General features: G+C 41.3%; 1 protein-coding gene across 2 annotated transcripts in view; it reads right to left on the bottom strand.

Moving 5' to 3' along the window:
* Positions 1–25147, bottom strand: part of AQP9 (aquaporin 9) — a 37761-nt gene extending 12614 nt beyond the window's left edge. The window contains exons 1-4 of one of the 2 annotated variants that reach the window (XM_067555939.1): positions 24903–25147; positions 8162–8288; positions 4455–4592; positions 981–1099 (exon numbers count right to left, since the gene is read on the bottom strand). In XM_067555939.1, coding sequence (XP_067412040.1) covers positions 981–1099; positions 4455–4592; positions 8162–8288; positions 24903–25004 — 486 coding nt within the window. In that variant the 5' untranslated portion in view covers positions 25005–25147. Of the gene's footprint in view, positions 1–980; positions 1100–4454; positions 4593–8161; positions 8289–24749; positions 24881–24902 lie in introns of those variants that run through there. The other variant, XM_067555940.1, reaches the window with a different exon arrangement.
* Positions 25148–26351: the final 1204 nt, after the last annotated feature.

The following is a 26351-nucleotide window of genomic DNA, read 5'->3' as shown; positions in this document are numbered from 1 at the left end:
GAGGGTGGTGGTGAGAAGTCCTGACAGTGTCAAAATGTCCAATTTTGACATTTTTTAAATGAATGTTTTGATTTTCTCTGCTCTGAAATAATTTTTCATTCTGAATTTTTTGGTATATCAAGTGTTTTAATCTAAAATAAAAAGGCAATTTTTTTGCAGAATATTTTGATCAGTACAAAACGATTTTTAAACTAATTCTTTTGCAGAGAATTTTGAAATGTTCAGGTTTTGTTCAGATTTACAATGAAGCCATATTTTGAAAATCTCCAATCTATTTCTCTACTGTGCTGGAGAAGATAAATGAAGGGATATGGGGTAGATGGCAGATAAGAAATGTTGCTGTCATTGATGAATGAGCAGAAGGTGAAAGTGTTGGAAGGGGAGGAGAAAAATGGAAGTTGTGGTGGATCTTCTCAATTCTTTAAGCATCAAAATTTGTGCAGAGCTGGGAGGGTTAAGAGGGATCTGTGAGGGAGTCAAAGGTAGCAAATAAATGGTTGGGGTTCTGGGAGAGTCAATGAGGCTGTGTTATTTAGCAAGGGATAACATACATATGTGGGTCAGAACCTCAACAGGTGTAAATTGGTGTATTCCGCTGGAGACAGAAGAGCAGTGCTGATTTGTATCAGCTGAGGTCAATACATTTACAAACATACAATAGTAAAAGAACTCCAAAGACAGTGCCAATAGGAATAGCTGTTATCTGGGGTTTAACTTGGCTCTTGCTGTTGAAAAGAGCAATTTGAAAGAGTTTTGCTTGCAAGCTGAATGAAGTTTTCTCTCTACAAACAGTAATATAATCTTGTCATTACTATAATGCATAACAATGTGTGACCAAAACGATAAACTTGGTCACAGTTGTTAGACTTGTAATAATTTTTAGTGGCCAATTTTATGTTTTTCAACATTTTGTTTCTACAATCAAGACAACAAATGTAACAAGACTGGGGGTGTTTTGTTTGTTTTCTCTGTGTACTTACTTGATCTGCAAATCCACTTATCAGGGACAGATCTGAAGCTGGATAAGTTGCAAAAATATGTGCAGTTGCATTAGGTCCTGTAACTATAAGCTCTCCATCACTGTAGTTCATGAATGCATCTACAGAAAACATAGCCATTGCCTGGTTATGCTTGCTTATCAACATTACATACAGTGGGAATTGTGCATCACATTCTCATTAGAAAGCTATTGGATCATGTTTTATTTGGGGGTGAAGGGTGTGTTAATAAATAATGGCTGTGAAGTGATAAAACCATCTCCTCAATGTCCCATTTCTCCTCCTGTGCATTCAGGCACTGCACTGCATCTCTCGTCTTTTATATTTCATCTTTCAAATCTAGGCTCAAGTGTTCCTTTTTTCTGATCACTCACCCCAAACCAGTGCCTGGAAAAATTTTCGGTCTTGAACACGTTTATATTATTCTGCAAAATGTTTCTAGACCTGGCATGACATCGTGAAATATCAGACTTCAGTAGCATTCTAATTTTACTGTTGTAAAACCATTCAGGTTACCAGCTGCCAGGGAATAATGCTACATTACTTTTTACATTATACGTAAGTTGTGCAGTCCCTTCTTCTGGTGAAGGAATGCTCCTGAGAGATCTCCGGTCCCAAAAGAGTTTGAATTCCCTGCTCCATGTGAAGACTTTACTTCAACCGACTGCCAGATATTTCTTCTGATACTCGAACATCTGCCTGCCTGGAGAAACGGAGTCACTTCTCTCAAATGTGACCATTCCCTAGCCAAACAGCTCAGCTCCCTGGAAGGACCTGCTTGGTGGCATGGAGTTGGTGCTTGAATTCAGGGGCCTTATTACTCTTGATTTTTCCACTTAATTTAATGTTTACCAACCTCTTCAGAGTTGCATTCCTTTCCCAAATTATAGTCCCTCCCATCCTGTGGATGCGGCAGGGAGCAGAAGTGGGAGAGAGCAGGGAACAGGCCCGCAGACACCCCCCCCCCATGAGGCGCTGCTGCCAGCAGGGGTGGTGCAAATGTAAGTATGAGGGGGCTACCTGGCGATCGGGGGGGGGAGGCGTGACGGGCTCTGCCCCGGAATTCCACCTTTGGCTGCCTGGCCCCTGCATGGCCTCCTCTGAGGGCCCGGCTGGTGCCCCCCCCCCCACAGGCTGGCGCTCAGGGGCAGGCCCCCCTGCGTCCCCCTCAGTATGCCACTGGTGACTAGTGATTTTAAGTCCCAAATCTGAGATGCCTTACACAGACCTGATTATCAAAATGTGCTAAGCCCCCATCCTGTGAAAGTCAGATCCCTTTATGATGTTTCAGTCAGACATCCAAAATCACTAATCAGTTTTGAGAAGGGAATATCTTACTGTCACACTACAGTCGCAGTATGGTGATGTGGGAGATACTCATTAGGACTAGAGAGAGATGAGGAATCTATTTTATATATATCAGAATAAGATATCTTAATGTAAGGATTCCTGTCATTTGACTTACAAAATTTGAGATAACAAAATTCGGGTCCTAAGGATCCAGATTCCCAGATCTCCTGCTTGGATCCTAACCTAAAATGAGCTCTAACTAGAACGGGGTCTACGTTGGGCCGAGCTCTTAGGCCCTGGAAACTTGCTTTAACAGACTCTTCGCTCCACCTTCCTTTTGCTTCAGCCAGTCAGCCCCCCTCTGTTGTCCATGCTGTGGAGCGAGATGGGTGGGGTGTCATAATTTTCTGTCTGAGAGTTCGTAGTGTGTTAATTAGCTAAAAACAACTTGCCACCTTGGCACCCTGACCAGGAAGAAGGAAGGTGCCAACACCAACACCCAGCACCCATGAACAACAAATCATGAGCACAGATTAAACATTGCTTTCTATGCCACATTCCTGCTTTCAGGTGGTGCTATGTGAGTGTAGAAACAGCCTCACCTATCTCATAATGGAGGGCACTGCTAAGTAAGTGTTGCTGGCTTCTGCCAGAGCCAGGAGAAGGCCCAAAATGGTTTTTAAACACTTCTCCGCGGTAAGCGCCTGCAGCTCTCTAGTCTGTAGTAAAAGGGCAAGAGGAAGACAAAACCAGCTCTGCCGTGCGCACCGCAGGGGTTATTTCTTCTTTCTAGCTTTGTGTGGGATGAGATTAGTTTAAACGAATGGGTTTTTGCATTAGCCCTTGACTAGCTTCACCCCTTGGGCTCCCTCACTCTCAGTGGCGGATGGTTCCTTCACAAGTACCTACCAATACAAAAGAAAACTTTTAACTGTGCCCTGCTTTTGTTTCGTTCTGTAGAGCTTTAAAAAGTCCATATATACATCAATCAGATTATCACAGACTCCTGTTGCGTGAAATGCCATATCTCCCTCTGGGACATCATTGGTGGTGAAAGAAAATAGCACAGGCAAGTGATGTGGGGTAAAATTATAAAAAAGTACCTAAGTTCCCTTGACTTTCATATAGGCTTAGGCTCCTAAATCACTTTTTAAAATGATTTAGGCTCCTAAGTCACTTCGGGGCTTTAGAGAAGTTTACCTGACTTCAGGAACCACAGGCAATAGTATAAGAGGAGGAGCATATAGGGGTGTAGGGACTAAACAAGGGAGGAGAGAAATAGGGCCTGGGGAAACTGGAGAAAAGAGTGTTCCTATGATCCTAGGAGAAGGTAGCAGAAAACAAAGATAGAAAGAAAAAGATAGCATTCATGAAACACACACACAGAGCCCAACAGACTCAAGGATAGGGATGGTGAGAATGGGACCATAGAAGCTTGGAGTAAGTACTTTTAAACAAGAAGCAGTGGTTAAAGAAATGACCTAGTCTTGGAGGATTCATCTAGTCAGGGAGAACAATAAATATACAATAAGTCTGACAGTTACTTTATTTTTCTGTCATGCCACCGTATGTCATAGAGAGAAGCCTGGCCTAAATAGAGAATGGAGATTCTGCATTCTAGTCTTGCCTCTAATATGTGACCACGTAACCCTCTGCCTCAGTTTCCATATATAAAATAGGGTTAGTACCTAGCTCACAGAGGTTGTGTGAGGTTTAGTCAGGTGGAACATGATCTCACAATCTGTAGTCTCCCTGAATAACGTTGGTGTTACTCATACAAGAGCTGTTGAATCAGTCCTTTAATATTTCTAAAGTCCTTGGGGGAGGTAAAGCCCTATATACATGCTAACAATTAAATAATTAAAAGTCTTTAGTGAGAAATACCTGTTCAAAGAGTATCTAATTTCTCAAGAATGAAGAATTTTTCTAAATTTCAGAACTTTTTCTGTTTTCTGAAACTTTAACATTTCAGAAAAGTTGTTGAACACTTGGGAGGTCAGAGCCTTTTCCCTTAGTTCTTCCTTTCTCCTTTGTGACATGGGCCCTAGTCCTGCAATGAACTGTGTGTGGAAGACCTCAGTGCCTGCTTGGAACTCACTGAAGCATCGGGGCTGCAGATTTCCTTGCTTCTAACAGGTCCTAGATGTGTGTCTACTATGTACTCACCGTAATAAATCCCAAAGACAGCTGCTGCTCCAACGAATGCTCCCAGGAATTGTGCTAATATATAAAAAGGTAATTTGGTCCATTTCAACCTTCCAGTTGCACACATGGCTAATGAAATGGCTGGGTTTATGTGACCACCTGAAAAATAAATCCCAAAATGAATACCGATACTAGAGATAACATGGATAAATAGGAGGAGGCGGAGTGTTTGTAAAAATGTGAGCCCTTTTGAACACAAGATCATGTGCATCGGGTTGCTGGGTAAGGTGTTATTTTGCTGCCGCTCACTCGTCTCAGTGTTGGTGGGACAGGGCCAGCAAAATGTGATTGACTGTTCATTCTGTTTTACACGCATTTAAGATTAAGACATAACGTTGACTTGGTCATGCTGCAAGCCTCGATCCAGATTCTGGGCTACCTCTGAGCTGCATGCAGGGGAAGGCGGCATTAATTCATCTTTATGCTCTGTTCTTTGCCACTGAGCTTTCCCTAGTGTAAAGAAAAATAACCTCAGATTGCTCTGCTTTGTACTGGCTGCCAGATGCCCTTAGAGGCTGTCTGGAATCTGGGGATCACCAGTGTGTAGCCCCACCCTGATCATGCACCCCTTACCCCTCACCCCACTCCTATGCTGAGTGCAGGAGGGGGTGTGGCTAGGGAGCTGCTATGGTGACTGCGTAAGCAGACAGATCTATTTTTAAATATTTGGGACGTGCTCAGATACTTTAGTGATGGGGACCATGTAAGTACCTAGATATTTAGGAAGGAAGAGCTTTCTCCAAAGCGGAAATAACTGAAAAAACTTCATTATCAAAACCTACATTGCATTGTTTATTATATTGTGTATTTTTCACTTCCCCCAACATCTTTTCAGCTGCATTGGGGAGAAGTGCTGAATGCCATTGTAAAACTCATTATTGCTGGATGCGTAATAGATGCTTAAGAAATGCATATTTCTAGTTACATTAATAAGCAGACTTCAAGATATTCCAAAATGTAAATATGGGGAACTTGGATTTTGCTACAGTCTAGAACTTGCCATGTGGTACCTTCCAGATAAAACCACATTCAGGGATATATTGAGATAAGACAAAATGATGGCCTTTGTCCTTGATAAAACGTATATAAGAAAGTGACCTTTGTCTGTCAAAGGACAGCGGTGGAGAAAGGATCTCTATGTGCCATTTCCATGTTTGCTTGCACTGTGTTATCATTTTGTGAAACATAAGCACCTCTGACACATGACCACATAAACAGAGATAATGAGTAGGATAAAGACCTCCCTTGTATCATTTCCAAAACCGTCACCTAGTGGCATCAGTCTGGAATGAATTCTGAGCTCCTGTCTGTGTTTCAAATTCTTCATCACAGAGCTAATAGATTGATGGCAGCTTACTTAACAGTTCTTCATGTGAATTTCATAGACCCTGGTCTTTTCTTTCTTGCTTTGTCTGAAATTAACAACTTTCTTTTCTTTCCATAATCATACAATCCCCCACCTGTGCTTAGCGAGTACGTGCATGTGAGATTATTATAAGCAGAAAAGGAGCTCATTAGAAATGGCTGATAAAATTAAATGTGCAATGGGTTAGTCTAGTGGGTGGACCTTACCACTGATGTGGGAGAGACCCAAAACTTTTGGTCTTTGAGCCACCAGTTGCTCCTTCAAATGCTGAAACAGCAGCATTGACAGGCTTTGGAAAGTGTCATTTCTATTCTACTTCAGCAAGAAGGATGGAGAAGCATCCAGGATGAAATAAGAAAAGATGTGGGGAGGGAAATTCTCTGGACATTGACAGGGATGTAGACAGCCCCAGAATGGTGGAAGAGAGGGAAATTCCCTAAAAATGGCATCTAGAAGAAAGCTCAAATTGTCCAGACCTTTAATATTACGATTCAGAGAGACAGAATTTCCTAGAGTACCAATGCAAAACATGTCAGCAGCACTTAGCCATGGGAATGCAGGACTCCAGTGAGCCCTAGGGTTTATTAACACAACTATGTGAAAACTGATATTCTACAACACATACAAATAATCAGATGTTAGATTGTCATATCCTATTGTCATAACTGGTCTTTCATAGAGAAAATTTGCTGCATGCAGAATCCCTGCTCAAAGGAAAAGCACAGAAACCACAATTGTTCTGCTTTTGCAACCACTTTGTCCTGCCACAGCTGAGCCCCATGTATTTTAGACAGGTCCAGATGAATATCTTTTAAAGGTGCAAAAAGTGAGATGTGCTTTCCAAGTTATTCCATAGTGCTGCATTGGAAGACCTAACCTAGCCCTATCCACAGCTGTAATTAATCCTTGCTCATATAAGAGAACAGCATTCAGACATACTGAACTGCCAAATTACGCTTGTATGGTACTATTGAGCCACACTTATCTGTCTTAGTGGAGGTAATGAGATTTGACTGTTTCATAATACACTGAACCAGTTCTTGGTATGAACCTAGAAACATCCTCTCAGTCAGTTATCTCAATGTATTGTCTGCGTAAAGACACGCTAGAGAGGAGAGAACAAACAGCCCCAGCAATTCCTTCCAAAGCAGCTACATTTACATAGCTATTCCTAGGCTGAACTGCCTCTCTTTAATAGTGGCCAGTTTCCTCTATCAAAACTAGAGGGCAAGGGAGCCCTTTAACTTTCCCCAGGGCAGTCTCACCTTCACTTGCAATTAATTTTACTTATAAATAAAAAATGCAAGCTTCCCTTTTAGAGGCAAGCGCTAACTCAGAATAAACACTAGAGCTGAAAGCAGGTACACAAATGCTCCCAAGAAAAATTTGGTCAGAGCCACGTGGGAGGGTATAAAGTGACAAGACACCTTGCAACACGCTACATGTAGGTGCTAGAATGAATTACCTCAGTGATAGGCACGTTAGAGATGCTTGGATAGATTCACTGATAATCAATATAGAGCGAGACAAGGGTAAAGGTAGAGAGAGGGGGAAAAAAGGGAAAGTCACAGAGCACAGGAAGAGAGCAATTTTGAGTTTGCATGTTAACCCCAGATTATGGAGAACATCTGGCACATTTAAACCTTCTCCCTGAATCCCTTCATCTTTCATTGATTTCTGTAGTGTCTGATTCTTCAGAATGACCAAACTGACATTGGTTTTCAAATCTTGGGTGGGGGTGAGAGGCAGACACTTTCTGCTTTGCTGACCAGAGACCTAGACCTGTAGTCTGGCTCAGCTCCACGTGGCGCAGACATGGGGAAAGGGATGGCAAAGGTGTCTGTCTGTCACCTTTACACACCCCTGATCCTCGAGCTGGCTAGTGGTGCAAGTTAGAGCGCCACTGACTTGTGCCCAGCTGCGAGCAGCTTTTCCTGGCCATTACCTAACATGGCTCCTGTGTTGCCCAGGGAGCTGTCTCTGCTGAGGAAACCTCAGGGCAGTGGCTTAGCTGGTTTCTGACCTGGTGTGAAGCACTTACCATAAGGGCCAGGATCCCTTGGTGTTATGTGTTTAAGTCCAGAATGGAACCTGGTGGCTGAATTTATTAAATACTAGAAAAGGAAAGAGTGGGGAAGAGGTTAAGGGAAGCTCTGATATACCCTCCGCTATAATGGTGCAAACAGTAACCTGAGGCTGCTAAATATGTAACTGATTCGAATACAAAGAAACTGGAATACTTCCAAACCAAATCTGTGAAAGCTGTGTGGTATGAATGCCTCACAAGAAAAAAAGGACTTACCAGACACGCCCCCGGACACATACACTGCCATGGTGACTGCCATTGCAAATCCAACAGATACTGTTACAGTCCCACCCATGGCCCCTCGACTAAGGACGGCTTGGGCAATACATCCACATCCGAGTGCCTGCAGTTCAGAAAGGAAAGGTAAAACATGAGCATGCAGGTACCACGCTGTACATGAGATTTTACTGGATAGTTTGTAACTCCTGCTTGCTGCCTTAATGACAGAGAAAGAATGCTAGAATTTGAAATCAGTGGCATATGAACAACTAGTACTTCAATTGTGCTGGTCGCTGGTGTTTCATCTCCCTCAATTCAGTGGCAAAAAGTATGGAAAATGTATCCATCAATCTCCTAGATTATAACAGAGAAGGATGTGGTATTTATGGAATAATTGCAAATTGCAAACTTCTAGGTTGGAAGACAAAGTGCTATGACACTGTTACATTTCTCTTCTTGCTTCATTAAAAGTCAGCAAATGTAGCTCATGCCTCCTCTCTCTGCTTCTGTTATATGTACATAGAATTTTATATGGTCTCTACCATGAAAATGCTTTTGAGCTCTACTGATGAAATTCAGCCCAATGCAGAGCCCCACAAGAGACCTCGGGCTAAATTTCACTGGAAAGGAACACACGTGTGTGTATGCCGCCCTCACAAAATTCAGCTTGATTTATTGCGTAAAACATTTTCAAGTTAATATATTTATTATGACTTTTCTTTCAGACTAAAACCTTTTAATGTTGCCCTTTCTGAAGTCCATCCAAAACAAACAAACCCAGTCAATTCTAGTGGCTGCTGATTGGGGAAGATCATTCTGTGTGGTAAGATTTCAGTTCCACTAGGTTATTATAAACAATGAGAAAAGGATCATAAAAAATTGTGAAATATATCCCAACAGTCTTTTAGCATCTAACTTTGTTTTGAAACTCAGGGTTATGCTGGTAAAACTGGTAAAAGAGCAATCTTTGGAGATTTTATTGTGTGCTTATTTAATGCTGTCTTGAGATCAGATATCACTTTGTCTGAATGTAAACTGCTAGAATATCATGTTAAAATGTTTTAATACTGGGTGTCCATAAAATGGACAGGGTGGTACAGAGAAGAGGTTGGAACAATTGGAAAGATCCAGAGTAAAAACATAAAAGAAGGTCAGAAACAAGAATCAACGATCAGGACTAATATTGTATGCCTCGGTTGGAAGGAGACGAGCTGGGGCAAGTTCTGGAGAAATCAGCCAAAGAGCTCTACTTATTTGCTGTTTCCCTGTGCAAACGGCTTGAAAAATAAACATTTACACATGCTCACTAATGAATGCCTTTTTCCTTTACCACCTTTGCCTACATTTTCAAAAGTGCTCAGCACCCAGCTGCTAGTATTCAGAGCAAGGGGAGTTGCTGAGTGCTGAGATTTTGAAAATCTACCCACTTGTGATAATTTTATCTTAGCTCTGTTTTTGGATGTGTGGCCCAGCAGAAAAACTCACGAATGCTTTATTGCCTGCATTCTCCACGTGGCACCTCGTTAAAATGAGGGTTCTCGAACAGTTCACACGGAGACATTCTCACTAGGCTAGGGAATTGGCATTTTACGCTGGTGCTCATCAAGGCCTCAGTTCAGCAAAGCATTTGCAATGATTGAGTCCAGCCCTAGTCAGCAAAGCACTAAAGTTTATGCTTAACTTTAGGCATGTGCTCAAGTCCCCCATTAAACAAATAGAGAAGATTTTCAGTGGCACAAAAGGCAGTTTGGGCCTTTGAAAATCTCCCCTTTAAGCACATTCCTAAATGTAAGCACACACTTAAGTGCTTTGCTGGCTAGGGATGCAGAGCTGAACTGGGGCTCAGGGCGGTTATCAACAGCCTGAACCCTTCCGTTTCATTGCATATCCATCTGCATCTAGACTCTAGAGGCTAAGGCTCATTGGGTGGCATGTGCCTCAAGAGATTCAGCGTAGTCTAACTCACACCTTGTTAGGGTGTGACTGGGCTTATTTGGAGCACTTTTAATTACATTGGTGATTGATGTTCATGTGCATTTTCATTTTCTACCTATCCATGTGTATGGGATTGTAATTTTTCTTGCCCCTTGTGAATGATCACTTTCTTATCTTTACTTAAAAGTGGTTCCAAGTTAGCCAGTGTATTTGAGTTGGTTAATCGCCTCTCTTCATTCAGTGCTGTAATGCTAGTGGGAGCCACCAGATGGCTGCGTTGCAGATCTTGCTAACTGTTTATCTGAATGTATATAAATTAGCTCTTGGAGAAATGCATATTTTGAGCGTGAAGCAAATTCTTTTCAGAAGCTAAGCAGAGCACCAGTAAATCCTATTCTGCCTTAGGCCTACTCTAAACTACAAAAGGGCTCCTGGTATAGCTATCAGGCAAACCCTCCTAATATAGTTGCAGTTTATACCAGAAAAAAAGTGCTTTTATTCAGCATAGCTTATACTGGTTCCTCAAGTGAAAGCGCATTTATGCTGGTATAACTGCATCTACATTAGGGTTTTTACTGGTATAGAAATGTGCCTGCTGTCTCTGACTGTATCATTTACCCAGGTGCAGCTGTTGTTTACAGGTTATGTGCTCACAAGCAAAGAAAGCATGACAGTTGTCAGGATATTTTAAAGATAGGGTTGTTGTGTTAGAAAACAATAGTATAGGCTATATCATTGTATCTTGAGAGACAGATGGACAAATTCCATGCTTCAAACTGCTTTATGCTATGCTAGGAACACTTCTGTACTGTATATTCTCTCTTGTACTTTAAGGATGATATACTTAATGATTAGACACACAACAAAAAAAACAAAACACTAAACGCTCAATGCTATCTTTTCTAAATGTGTAGTGATGCCCTGGACCAAGTTTTCAGTTCTAGCCCCTCTGTTTTGTGCTTGCAATTAACTGCATCCACAGGAGCAAGTACACAAACCAAAATTTGCACATATAGCCAGGGCACTCAAAACCCTACCCATTGTGTATGTATAATGCTGGCTCATGCACAGTGAAGGAGCACTGACTATCGAGGGCACAGCCAATTATATGCATGCCAGGAGCTCAGCCTGCAAGTATCAGCCATGACATTTTAGTATTATTTTCACATGCTGCCATTGTAAGTGGGGAAAAATAATTTCTCTCATACCTGGTGTAACTAGTTGAACACAACCGAAACTATCACCTCATAATATAATTACATGCGCAGCAATTTAATATCTTGGTAATCTCTACTAGTTTGAGCTGAAACTGACTGGATCATCAAGTTGTAACTCAATATTTTAAGTTTCTACGCCAAGTTCAGCCCTCAGTTACACCCATGCAATCTCATTGACTGAAACAATTGAAATCAGTGGGGGTTGCATGGATGTAATTGAGGACAGATACCTTTATCTTATCTTTTGCTTCCAGTTTCTCATCTCCTTAGTGGTTGTCTGCAGCCTTGTCTGCCTAAATTTACCCCAGTTGCTTCAGGGCTGATTCTTTGTCCCAAAACAAATAAGATTACTGTCTTCAATAACGTGTAGTTTGGCTGGGCGTGGGATGGCTGTCTGCATGTTCTCTGTCAGAAGAGCTTGCTTCCCAGACACTGAAGCCTTTCCTTTGTCTTGGGTAAAAAGACTAGCATCAGGGGAAGGAAGACAATTGGGCTCCTTTGAGCATAATGTCCTTGTTATTCCCTGGCAGTCTGTAGAACTTTCTCTCTCCCAGTCATTGGAGAAACTGAACGCCTGCTGCCCCCATGTGTGTCATAGTCAGGATTTTTGCAAAGACACGTATAATAGCATTTTTGGTATTTAAATAGGGTTTTCTGAAAGTCCAAGTCCAGAACGTCAGGTGATATATTTTCTATAGAGACTATAGGGTCTGAGTCCTCTTCAAGTGCAATATAAAATTGGTATCTCCTTATTCAACAGAGCTGCCTCTTTTGTGTGTATTCAGAGTCACAGCTAATTCCTGTAAAACTAAGTGTACTGCTTTTTACTGCTGTTAGCTGCAGAGAGCCAACCAACACAATGAGACAGTATGTGGCCTCTTGTGCATCATCATCAGAATTGTGATCTGAGCTCCAGTCGGTTACACTTGTGCGACCCTACGGTGGAGTTGCACAGGTGTCGCTGAAGGCAGACTATGGTCTCCAGAATCTTTACAAGGGGTGATGTTGTATGAGAAGGAGAGTACTCAGTGTGACTCTAATAACTCAGGCTGATCCCAGAGGTGGCAGTTACAAAAAACATCTTTTAACTTTTAAATAAAGCACTCTTAATCGGGAAGTCATTGAAAGATAACAGTCACTTTTCAGAGGACAGCCACACTTGGGGGGGACACATTTGCTTGCTCCAAGGATCTCTCTAATGCTGTAGAATTTCCAGTACAGATTTCTTTGTGAAGGGAGGACAGCCTCTCTGCTCCTTTCCCCCACCAGACCCACCTTCCTACCTTTCTCTGCAACTCCCCTGGCAGGCATTTTTATTAGCAGGAGACATGCCTTCTCCCTCTTTCTTAGGCAAGGTAAACCTCTTTAATATTTGTCTGGATTATTTTACAGCTGCATCTGGTTCTTCGAAATTCTTTGAGGCTGAGATGCCCCAGAGTGCTGCGGAGTGCAATAGGCTAAAAGTCCTATCATCCTGTGAGAGAGAAAGTCCTCGCTATATCCTAGCTTCATCCATCCTGAGTCTATGGAAGCAGAAAGATTGTCATGGGAACCTATAGGGAGCTCAGAGGACCCTCCCTAAGAGAAAGCTGCCTGATATCCTTAAGGCAATAGCTATATTCAGCCCGGTTGTTTAGGATTTTGCAGGCATAAATCAGGATACAGGATTCCAGAAAGTCCATTGGGTGGGCAGCTGAAATAGCTGCAACCTGCCCGCTGCTGCAGGGTTCTGGTTGGGACATGCCTAACCAGTTGTAAGGGACAAGGGTGTAGGTGGTCACTGCTGGGCTGAGATCTGCCCACCAGAGATGGGAGTTGCTGGACAGAAGTTGGAGCAATCGCAAGGTCAGATCCCATAAACAGGAGTCAGGTCAGAGCCAGGCTGGATTTGGCGACTGACGATCAGAGGTAGTACCGGGCTAGAATCAAGAGGCAAGAATCAGGGTCAAAGTCAGGCTGGAGTCAGAGACCAGAGATCAGGCCAAAGTCTATAAGTTGCGCAGACAACTTCCTAGGACAACCCCTGGAATTAAGAAGGGGGTGCTTGAGCAATCAGAGGGCCACAGGGTACAGTCACTCTGGCTCTCTTGGGCAGTACTTTCTGTGGCACCTACTCTCCGCAGTGCTCCCTGGCTACTCCTCTGCATGCCCTCCCAGTGCCACTGTGGGAATATCAGCTGCCCCAGACTCTGCAGACCTGGGTTCTAGTCCCTGAGTCCTAACACCAGTGCAGCCCATAAAGTGGGTGTTGCTGACCTGGGAGTGGCTATAGCTAGGATTCTTGGAAGATGTGCTGATTTGGGCATGCCTTCTGACAATCTCTGCCAGCGGGGCTCTGGTGAAGTGCCCAATGGAAACTGAGGGTATGGCTATGCTAGAAATGCTACAGCTGTAGCTGTACTGCAGTAGTGCCGTCGTGTAGACACTCACCACAGTGATGGAAGGCGTTTTTCTGTCGCAGTAATAAATCCATCTCTCAAAGATACAGTAGCTTGGCCTGACTGTGTCTCAGGGCAGTGAATTGTTCATACCTCTAAGCACTGTAGCTAGATCGACCTAACTTTCTAGTGTAGATCCGCTCTGAAGCAGTCCCTGACCTGTGGAAGCCTCAAGGAAGTGTGGTAGTGAGAACACCACCAGCCTTCCCCAAGGGCTAATTCCACTACCCTCTTCCATGGGGCATAATGGGTCTTGCTAGTGCTGCTGGGTGTGATCTGCACCTTCTTGTTTCCATAGCTGAATCTATTCCAAAGCTTCATTTTCTAAAATGAATACAGACAAAGGAACAGTGGACATTTCTGACCTGCTCAAACTTTTGTAAAGTGGCCCTGACACGTGGAAATCTAGTCAATTAAAGAAAATTCAAAGGAACATATCTGTAACACAAATCAACCAAATAAAAATTTTTAAAAAACCCCAACACGTCAGTGCCCCTCCCACGCTCCCCTAAAAAATACCCCGAATAGTTCTTTTATCCTGAAACAGGTGAAGAGTCAGAAACTCCATAAAATCCACTAGGGTCTTCCGTACTGCTATCAAGTGTGCATGAAAGTTGCTCAGTTGCTGCAGTGATGGACAGCAGTATAAACGAAAGAAAGGAAGATGTTACAGGTTTTACATCTGCCTCTTGGTCCCCCTGCGAATTTTGGTGGTTTTACAATCATATTTTCCTATTTTTTTAAAAAAAGGTTTATTTTTCCCTGTTGCTGTATGAAGGATCTGCACAAACAGGGGAAACTGGCTAAGTGACAGATTATACAGGGGAAACAGTGAAATTGATAATACACAAATTGCTGTCAAATTTACAAAGTAAAACTGAAAACGTAAAGTATTTTTTTTTCTGTGAACTTTTTCAGTTACGGGAATCTTAGGTGTTGTTTTTAATAATATTAGCTAAACTGCTTTCAGACCAGCAAAATTATCAAGCTGACGTCCCTTTGAAAGCTTTTTCTTTTGTATATTTTATAGTGCTCTGTCATTTACAATCCATTTACTTACAAAAACAGCTTTGTTTAGGTCGTTATTTCCCTTTTGATTTCATGATTAGCTGTTTTTATAATAAACTGTAAGCTCTTTGGGTTTAGGTACCATCTTTTTGCTGTGTGTTTGTACTGCACCGAGCACAATGTGGTCCTAATCCATAACTGGAGCTCCTAAGCACCATCACAATTCAAACAATCATAATAACAAAGGCATGTTTTAAAACAGCTAATATTTAGGGTCAGAGCTCTGGAAGAATTCAAGAAACAGAATTCTTCTGAAGGTTTTTATCCTCTCTGGAAAATATTCCAGCAAAATGCACTCCTCATTTCCATCTTTTCTAATATCTACAATCTTTTGGCTGCTATGGGTGCAATAGAAATGTAGTCTACTAGTTAAAAAAATAAAAATTCATGTAACTACTTTAAAACCACATGGCTCTTTATCATTAGTTACATACTTAGTTTTGTCCTGCTATTACAATTTAATCAAACTTGGAGTAATAAAAGAGTGCCATATCCATTCTTCTGGAGATCTCCTGGGACACAATCAATATCCTCTCAGGCTCAAATGGATTTCCCTTCATTTGTTTTCACTATTCAATAAAATAAGGGTTTGGAATTAAAGCTGATCATTTAGGTAATTAAATAGTATGGACATAAACCCTAAGATGATTATCATTTTGAAACTGTTTCTATTTAATAGCAAAAAGCAATACTACTAGGAGACAGTAATATAAATTTCATAAGGCTCTGGCAGAAATGTGTACATTAAAGCTTTTAAAACATATGAAGACCTGGTTCAAATTGCTCTATGTAAAAGAAAACCGACAATCTTGAGGTATAGACACTACTGCATTTTTAAACTGGTGCTTTAAATGTTTTATTGTTGCTTTTGCGTGTGCTCTAGAAGAGGAATAAACTGTTAAATTGGCCAGGGAGACTGGAAAGGTCTGTACTCTCTCATATTTTACTACTGTTAATATTACCCTCTTCATCCCTGGATACTGAAATGCTTTTCTGACCTAAACTAGTCAAGGCAACCAGTTTGAGCAAATTTCTTTGGTGGAAATTATTTTCACGTTCTCACTGGATTTTAGAAGTCAGCAGGGGGTGGGAAAGGAAAACACTGAAGCCGGAGTTCAGGTTGTAGACCCTAATTTGCAGGAGTGGAGAGTGTCTGCTTCAAAAGGGGTGGGGCACAGAGAAAAGGGAAAAAGGGAAGACTGTACTTTTTAGCTTCTTGAGAAGAGCAAGAATATATTTTGTATATATTTGTGTTTCCTTGCAAGTCTCATCATTTATTCTTGTGCGGAGAGATGTCTTTCTTTTGCTTCCTGCGTTGACTTACAAACTTAAAAGCTGAAAAAGGGGAAGAGCCATGTTCACAGCAATACTGGCTGGGGAGTTGTATCACCCAGGCAGTGGTGTCTGGAGGTGTTGTGTCTGCATAGGAGAGAAGCTGTCCTTTACTGATCCTGGAAGAGTGGTACCTTAAAACAAGTGCAGTATGTACTTCCTCCAGGTGCTAGTAAATGAATGGGAATGCAGGCTTTGGTCATGCTCCGACATACACAGTCATATCTAATGCAGTGTGTACAGTGCTGTCTGTAGCTGGCCCTCAACTGGTTGAACTTCACAGGCTGTTTTCATTCAAAAATAGGATCAATTTTGTAAGCTTAATTTTTTTAAATGTTAATAGACAAGTGTAACAGATGGGTGAGGTAATCCATTTTATTGGACCAACTTTTGCTGGTGGAAGGGACAAGCTTTTAAGTTTCACAGAGCCTTCCTTAGGTCCGCAGAGGTTAACAAGAGCATCTAAACAGAAGATGGGACAGATTTTTCACCATGAGGGATTCACACTTGCTGTAGAAGACCACTTAAAATGAAGTGAGCAATTAAAGGCAGCTGACAGTAGGGTGTGTTAGAAATTGTCACGATGAACCAACATAACAGTGTATTTGTTAAATCTGTGATTTTAGCATCCAGCGGAGTTGCCTGAACAGGCCAGTGGCTGCACTTTGCTTTCGCTCCAAAAGCTATGACCAGTGTATTGCCTGCAGATATAAGTTACCACACAGCTTCTTCTAAGCAAGCATATTTTTTCTTAAGGTAAAAGCAGTAGAGAGAGAACATATCAAAACAATAGAAGTAAGCCTTTAAGCATGTAGGAACCAGAGGTTATCGCTTACTCCAGTCAAGAGGTCTGGTAGTTTTAGTTCTTCCAGACCCACAAATGGGTTTTCCCCCTTGTTACAAGTTCATATCCATCTGAGATCCAGAACCAGAACAAAAACTGGGCAGATCAGCCAATTTCTTTATACTGCTCAGGCCTTTGAGTTTGGCCTGTTATAACAGGTAAATCACCAGACAATGACACTCTTTTTAGAGCTTAGCTTCAAAAGGCTTGGTTTTTGCATAACTGGAGTTGGGGAATTTGCATTAACATATCCCTAGGGATTCCCCAGGAAATCCACTTGCCACTTATTGTCCCAGATGTCCATACTTGTCTGGCATTGTTTCAATATAGTGTTATGAACTGCCAGATCTTGCATCTGCCACTCTTCCTTGGCCCACAATAATACATCAACTTAATACAATAAGGTCTTTCAAGAATATTGTAGAAAAATTGCCATATCTGTCATAAACTGTTTTAGGGGTGACTTAGAAAAAATTGAATCAATTCTGCCATTCTACAAGGGGATGAACCAGATGTCTCACAGTAATTCCCTTCTAACCTAAATGATTCTAGGATTTTAACAAACAGAGTGTACTGAAGGCAAAAGTATAAATACTCTTTAAAGCAAAAAGCTAATTTCTTGTCTCTCATTATACGCTCCAGGTTCTTGTAACAGATTGGGAATTTTATTAGTTTAACTTCATTGTATTTCTTATTATTTTCTTACTTAATGGGCCAAATTTCCAAAAGAGCAGCCTCCAAATTTGCACCTGCAATATTTGCACCCACATTTTGCACCTGCAGTTGAATTGTGGATGTAGTTCTAATTTCTTTTGCAATCTGGCAGGGAGAGGTTAACATACTCAGAAATGTGCACGCAGTTCAGTGCAAACTTTGCTGACAAAAGTTATATCTGCACAAAGGACTCTGGGCCTCTGTCCTTTGAAAATGTATCCCAGTTTACTTACTGGTACCTCTGTGTTAATCAACAGGAACTAATGGGATGCTAGTATTGCATAGATTAACTGAATGCTCTTTTAAAACCTTTGCAGAGTATAGTATGTTTGCATCACCCAAAAAATTAAAATGTCATATACTGGAAAGCCTGACTAGCACAATTTTGTACTTTGGGTAACAGGAAACCCAAAGGATTTCCTGTAACTTTTAAAAATTATTTGCTGTGAAAAACACTTCAGGTTTGAAAAACATTAGCTAACGTGCCTTCCCGTTCTTCCACTCCACTGCTAACCATTCAGCTCACTTAAAAAGAAAAACTACAATGAGATATGAACTGCTGTTTGGAGCAAAAAACTAATTTTGATAAAAGTACAATTATGGCCAGAAAATTGACTATGTAAAAATATCCTTCTCAGTAACACAATCGGTGCCTGTGTGTTGGGCTGACTATTTGTCCTCTTTGTTGACAAAAGTAAGGGATGTTTTTATTATGTTTGACTTCTGTTTGCAAGCAGGTTCAATACATTTGAGAGACATAGAGAGATTCTTATTTGGCTTGCAGGTCATCAACAGGATTGTCAACAAAACTCCAGCTTCAGAATCTGAGGCTATGTCTACACTGACGGCGGCAAATTAACCACCATCAGATTGAGTTATCCAGATCAATTGAGCGCAAGTGGAGACCCGCTCGATCGACCCAGAAATCGACGCTACTAATCCACCTCCGCCAGCTGGAGTAACACTGCATCAACAGGAGGGCATTTCCCGTCAGCGCAGCGAACTGAAGAAACTGCAGTAAGTAGAAGTTAAGAAGTCGACGGGACTTCCCATCGACTGCCACCAAATTTGGCGGCAAGTGTAGACACAGTCTGAGTTACTGGTACGTTTTCAGAAGCCAGAAAATTTTCTGATCTCAGGCTGAATTTGTGGTATTGGCAGATAGGAATCTCTCCACCCCCCACGCACACAGATATTTGTACTTGTAAAAGGCTCTGGAAATTCAGGACCAAGCTGTGCAAAAATTAAAACATGAGTGGTATTTATTGTGTTGTTTGTACTACAGTATTGCCAGAGACTCTATTGCATAGAACTCCATGACATTTTAGAGCCACTTCTCAGAGTATTACCATACCTGAGGCCAACAATACATAGCGTATTACTATGGCAACATTCTTTTTATAATAAATGATGTATCAAAATTTCAATTATAAATGCATTTTAATCTTTCATTTATAACTCCTTTTTTTCTCATTCATGACTAACTTATCCTACTTCAAATCCCTTCTAACTAACCATTCACATGATGCCTTCCAGAAATTGTCAATTGATAATAGCTAGCTAGGTGGCTATTAGAGACCACTATCTATTTTATGTATATCTTATAATACACAAAAATTACTCTGAACTCTCTCATCCTATACATAGATACTCTAACCTCTCTTTCAAACTTTGAATTTTTGATAATGACAACTTAAATCATCTTTGTTTTTAAAAATATAAAATGTGTAAGTACTTATTCCATAATGTAGGCTAAAAACATCTTTTGTTTAATAAACAGAAGTAAATGGTCATAGTTTAAGCTGGTTATTATACAATAACATCACTTTATAAGGACTTCAAATAAATCTTCACTGCTGTGGATCTGCAATACAAGAAGATGCCATTTTTAATAGGCACCGAAGTTCATATAGTACATGGAAAAAGGAAAATACGAAGTCAGCTAAATTATAATGGATTTATTGACTTGATTGTGACTTGACCAGCAGTCCGCGTAATGAGTGATTTGTAGCTTTTTCAAATGGAAATAAACCAAAACCTGGTATTTTGGTGCATACCGAAAGAGGAGTTTATTTACAATAGGAACCAGAAAAAAGAGTGTTGAGTACAATAATGAAGTGCTTGCAGTTTGAAAACAAGACAAAAAGATATTGATGAGCACAAGATAAACAGGCGTTCAACCATTAGTCAATCAACCACTGTTACCTTCCCTCTGCCTGTGACAGCGTCTTAAATAGAACTGGTGTATCGGATCTGTGCAGACTGCAGTCTCGGTGCTCACGCAAAGGCCCATTCATTTCAGTGGGAGTCACACATGCATAAGGGCTGCAGGAGGGCTTGTGACTTCAACCAGAGACTAAAGCTTTGGAGGAAGACACCCACCCTCCTAAGTCCCTAGCTCTACTGCCTTCAAGGTCAATTTTAAGGGTGTGCCTGCGCTGCATTTGTGCTGGTGATTGCAGCACTTGTAAACATATCCAAGATGGCTTTAATCTAGCTAGCTCAGGTACCAATAGTCATCAAGCCACAGCAACATGGACTTCAGTGCAGGCTAGCTGCTTGAGCAATTATCTAGGGTTCTGGTTGTACTGAGGTCTGTCCATCTGCAGCTTTGCTGATCAGGTACCTCAGCCAGCTGGTTTAAAGCTATGCATGTTGCAATCACTCCCCTCCACCCCCAATTACAGTGTCGACCCACCATGAAACACATACAATTTCACAGCCAACGACACACATCGAAATGGTCTCCACACACAGTCGGAGGCCACAGGCAAACAACACATGAGACAGAAACAGCAAAATAAACTGCGAAATAACCTACATAAAGAAGCTATTTGCAGAGGGAGGCTGCACAATTGCCACCCACTTGCCCTGATATTTCAAGTGGACACTCATGCTCTACGTCAGCAAGTAAACAGACGCGGCCCTACCTGCCTTTTGGACTCAGGGGTTACTGGCTCCCGAGCTGGATTTCTGGGAAATTGGTTTTTAACAAGTAAATCCTCTGAAGGGTGACAATAAAACAGAAAATACGGTAAGCTCCTGGAAGCAAGTGAGGGAAGTCGCTTTCTTTGCAACATTTCACTCCTCCAGATCAGATGTGCTACACTGGGGCGAACAGGAGCAAGTCTCACTTCATACTGAAGCAGCACTTCCATACCACCGTGGTGCTTGTGTAGCTGCATTGGTGTATGCTACACTGATGCATTGGTGTATGCTACGCTGACGCAAGACACCCTTGCACAGACCTGGCTTTAGAAAAGGGTAAGAAAACAAAAAGGGAACATATATATATATATAGAGAGAGAAAGAAGGTTTAAACCAGAGAGGCAGACTAGCCCCTCATGCACTGCCTAATGCGAGATCTCCTGGGATCATCTGGAAATCACATAACCCACCTGTCTGCTCCATTGCTTCTCTGCTCTGTTGTGTTGCTGTCCATGTGCGGTCTCTCCCACTAGCCCCATGGAGCTCTGGGAGGAAACGTGTCACGGCCACAGGCTTTGTTACTTTCCCATAGGCCCCACACAAGAAGGGCTGCAGCCAGCTGTCAATGTGGCTCCAGTGGAGTCTCACTGTCAGGAAGCTGTCTGTGTGGGGGAGGTGGGTGGGGGTTGGGCACATGCATATGTGCAGGAGACCCAGAGGCAGCATGGAAACCTGTGGAAGATCCATGAAATCTGGGGGCAAAACCCACAGCCTGTTTTGCAGGGGTGCAAACCCCACCATAATGAGAACAACAGGGCCAACTCTCAGCCAGGGCAACCCCATGGCAGTGACTTCCCCTTTAACCCCCTCCTACAGAACTGGAATGATCAGGCCCATACTGTGGTTTCCATATCCTGGTTGTGCAAAAATCACATTACACTGCACCTGCTGTGAAGAAAACAGGTGTCTCTATTTTTATGTATGTGCTGCAGACATACCATAACTGGGCGGGTTAAAGATAGACTTTCATCTTTAAAAATATATTTATTCAGAGCCCTCACCTACACTAGGAGACTTTAGAGGTTGCTTATATACATGTAAAGCCACCAACACAAGTGTAAAAACAGGGAAAGGAACAGTTCAGACATCAGCAAGCAGAAATCTTCAGCACAATGCACACCCCTCATAGCACACAGTGCCTAGGCTGCAAATATTGCTCTGCCCCTGGGAAACTGCTGCACTAGTCCATGTTGGTTTTTTTTTAGAAATTACACCCGAGGCTTGATGTCCCTACACTGATTAAATGTAATCTTTTCATGGCCTATGTATGGTGGAACCACTCAAACCCTAGTCTGGAGCATCACTAGAGCAGCCATGCTGCATGCTAGGGAATACTTCGGAAACTGATGGTGAAAGCAGTCCTGTCCCCATATGGTAGAAGAGTCCAAACCTGGAGTAGCCTACACAGCAGCACCTACAATACTTTTTATATAGGTGGCGATAGCTGTTGATCTATATGCCAACAAATCCACCCGCCCCATTGTCTCTCTATTGCTTTGCGGTGTGCAGTGAACCTGTATGAAGCCAGGTTCTGGCGCACGGTGTGTGAGTAGCTAGCTCTGTGTGGCATCCTCAAGGCCTGTCCTCGAAGGGTCCACATGAGTTCTACTGTGGGCAGATCCCTCCACAACCCTGGTGGAAGGGCACGTTTTGATCCATAACCAATTTCTACTTCACCAATATCCTGAAATGAATCCTTATAAGGCCTTCACACTTAATTTTTCAGAGTTTGGAAAATAACATTCCAAGTTTGAGTGAACTTTTCAAACATGGTAACATAAGAACACATGGTGGTCTAGGATCAATCATGTTGGTTTCCCAGAATAACTGGAGCCAAAGTTGGATTGTTCTGCCTTTGTGGGAGGGTGGAGTTATATCTTCTCAGGTTTAGTGGGGCTGGAATCCTGAGTTTAGTAATAACACATGCAGCCTTCCACTTCTAGGAGAAATAAGTGACTGGCCCCAATTATTATTTTTTAAATTGTTATTATTTTATTATTCCATTAAACCCCAACATGCCAGTGACAGAAAATCACTGCAATATGCGGCCTATGGGAAATTAATAGCAGGTCTTAGCCCATTTCTAGTTGGATATATTATCCATGTTCTACAAACCACCATCACAACTGGCATTAGCTATGTCTCCAGAGAGGCTCTGGATTGAATAGGCCAACCGAGCTGTCGTTTGACTCTCACTACTGAATAGGATTAAGGCACATCAGTGTGGGGAAGCTCTCACTTTTGCTACCCACACTGTATCTGCTCTTTGAGGATTTCTGTCTCCAGAGTTGTCAATCATGATTCTTTCACCAGCTCAAAATTAAATCAATGTTTTAATATTTTTTTAAAAAATAAATCGTGAGGTGAGAGATCCTATTGGCAGTGGGATCCCCTTAAATCATGAGGCAAGTAACTGCAGAAAAGGAAGCACCTTGTTACAATAACCCTGAACTGTAGCTTCCTTCAGAAAATCTTGTGCAGTCAAAATATCAGCCTAGTGTTTTTGCAGTTTGTTGATAGACAAAACTTGATAGTTGAGCAATTTGTAAGTCTTTTCAGCTTTATCCAAGGCTGAAACAACTTTAAGCAAAAAAAAAGGGAAGTAGGTTGTGAAATTCAGTCATGTTGACAGCCCTGGGATAATGTAGTTTAGTTTCCCTGTTACAGTATAAAAGAGACGCTAGGGTTGCATTTCCTTCCACTCTTGCATGGCAGAATATTAAATAAAAGCATTTTCTGTGCTCATCTGCACGATAATACATTTTCTTCACTTACATAATTTGATTAATGGAGGGAGGAGGAGGACCTTGTGGTTAAGACATAGGACTGGATGTCATGTGATCTGCATTATAGTCACAGCTCTGTCACAGTGGCCCATATAACCTTTCTAATCACACTTTCTAATATGTCAAATATTTTCCTTCCTTACATGGTGGTGGTGAGGCTTCATTGATTAATGCTGGTAAAAAGCTTTGAGATTCTTGCATCTGAGTATCTTGCTATAATACCATATAGATGTTTCAGAAAATTGCAAAGTAGGCTTGCTACTGTTGAAATTTTCAACACTTTATATAACTACTGGGAATCTTCTAGATGATGTGCTTTAAATCTAGTTAACATGGTTACAGACAAAAAATACACCTTTCCATGCAAGTATTATGCCTGTATTTAGTTTGGGGTATTGGTAGGTTTTATTTTATAATATTTTTGGTGCAGTTTCACCTTGATGACATACTTAGCAACAGTTAGTTGCATTCCATCTACAAGGAGGGAGAGTGGGTTAGAACTAGTATTCTAATCCTAGCTGTGTCACTGAGTTCCTGTTTTAGTAAATCATGACCTGCTCAGTTTCACCATCTATAAAAAATAATCCAGACTCACTGAGGATTTAGTCACTGTTTGGAAAGTACACTATAATCAGTATTTATATACGCTGTTAATAACATCTCAGTGTGCTTTTATGTATTAAATCTACATTGTGTGACTAACTTCTAATATACAAAGCTCACAGGAAACCTTTTGAACAAGAAGTAAAGAAAACATTTTGTTGTTGTGAACAAATAATGGAATAAATAATATATGCCTGATATGCAAAATAGTTGCAGATTCAAGCAAATGTAACAATGTTAAAGCCACAAACAAAATGTGATACGCTTTCAAATCCCTGAAGATACAGCAGTGCAATTGCCATTAAATTCACTAGGAATCACAGGATTAAATCTTTGTGTAACATTGTGAAAAGATACCTAGTCTGAAATCCGTTATTCCCCATATGTGCAATACGGTTCATTAGTTAATGCAAATGGAACTCGTACATGAGAACTGATAATTTCCTGAATTTTTTAAAAAATAGAAAAGCAGGACTATTATTGAAGTGTTTTATTCACATCTACACACTTTTCAGAAATTGGCAAGTCACTAAAAACCTACTCAGCTATGAAATTAAACCTTTAACAGACAATTGTAAAGCATATTCAACAATAATGTAGTGTCTATATTTAATAGTCATTCATAATTATTTCAAGTGACTGAAGTAATAACAAACTTACCATAAATAGAAGCAATTCATTCATTGCTGTGCACTATTTGTCAGTCAGTGACCCATGCTACTTGCAGAGTAAAAGGAAAAGCAGCACATGTCCCCTTACAAATACCGTCCATCATTAAATTAGTGGGAAGGAAGGAAAGCAGCTGACACTTACTATCAATACAAATGTTCCCAGGAATTCTGCCAGGGCTTCTTTTATAAAGCTGTTCTTCAAGGCAAATTTCTCCTTGAAAGTTCTTTTGCTTTTCCCGTTCATTTTTTGGTTCTCTTGTTGCCCTATAGTGCCAGTTATGCACAAACGCACACGCCCCAAATTTGCTTTGTAATCATCCCTGCTTTAGCTGAACTTTGACACTTTTACTTATACATTGAAATATGAGATTTTGACATCTGTGCAGCCAGTGAAATCATCTGACTGTGCAGACATTAATTGGATCCCCTCAACATGACCTGATGATTCATCATGAGTTTTCCATCCTGTGCCATATCTGAGTTTGCTAGCTTCTATTTATATTAGCAGAACTAGATAATACTGGTAACCTCAAAATCAGAAGCTGATGAACTTTTTTTTCTTCTAATTCCAGGCAGAATAGATTAATCATTGCCTTTCCCCCAAGGTAACCTTTTACTAAGGTAAACTTTTGTGGGGGGTTTTTCTCCCAAAAGATGAGAAGGAGAGAGATTATATAAACTGCCAAATATGGAACCGAGCCCTTGGTTTTGATCCCGGTTGGGATTTAAGTTACGCAGTTGTTGGCCATTTGAAACCTTTCTGCAAAGGAAGCTGTGCCAGTGAGTGAGTGCTTGCCAAAGACGTGTACTCTATCCTTTGTTTCTTTCTTTCTTTTTTTTAAGCACATTCTGTTCAGTTTAGAGAGATTTCAGTGCTTAAAGAAGAATGCTGCTTTAGAAGTGCTGTACATCATAGACTGATTAGTAATACACTTCTTGGACTAAATGCCTCAACTCTCTAGTGATGAGAGAGCCCTGTTTATAGGAGAGCAATGAGGCACAATAATGTAGGAGCCTCTGATGAAATCTGCTTCAATCCAGTGGTTTTCTACAGTGTAATACAGTCAGGTGAGGCACTGAAAAAGAGTGTATGCCTCCAAATTGTTTATCTGAGTTGTACTCCCTATGTTGAAGTAAAACTTATTAGGGGCTTGATCCCGCAAGGTATTCATGACCTTATTTCCCACTGACTTGAAAGACAGCAGAAGGTGTCGATCAAGCCCAGTGTGGAATAATATTACTACAGTGAAACATTTTTCTTTAAAAAGCTATTAGCATCTTGATTGTTCCTATCAGATGTGTCACTGACGCCACTGACAAATTGATTGACTGACTTGAACAAAGCGTGACACATTGTTTTCATCCGTTGCCTTTGTTCATTATTAAATAGAGCAATACCCAGCAGGATTAAATACTAATCCTGGCAGGTGATATCACTGTGAGTTGTGGATGCTCAGCACCTTGGGCTGTGTCTACACTAGGGGTCTTTTGGGTCCTTGGTGTATATTTACCCTGCAATTAGACACCCCTGGCTGGCCTGTGTCAGCTGACTGAGGCTGGCGGGCTTGGGCTAAGGGGCTGTTTAACTGTG

Source organism: Emydura macquarii, unplaced genomic scaffold (assembly GCF_026122565.2).
Source record: "Emydura macquarii macquarii isolate MOO-44397 ecotype Brisbane River unplaced genomic scaffold, CSIRO-AGI_Emac_v2 contig_1644, whole genome shotgun sequence".
In the NCBI taxonomy this organism is placed as follows: domain Eukaryota; kingdom Metazoa; phylum Chordata; order Testudines; family Chelidae; genus Emydura; species Emydura macquarii.
Note: the sequence above shows the minus strand (reverse complement) of the source record. Positions and strands in the feature narration are given on the sequence as shown.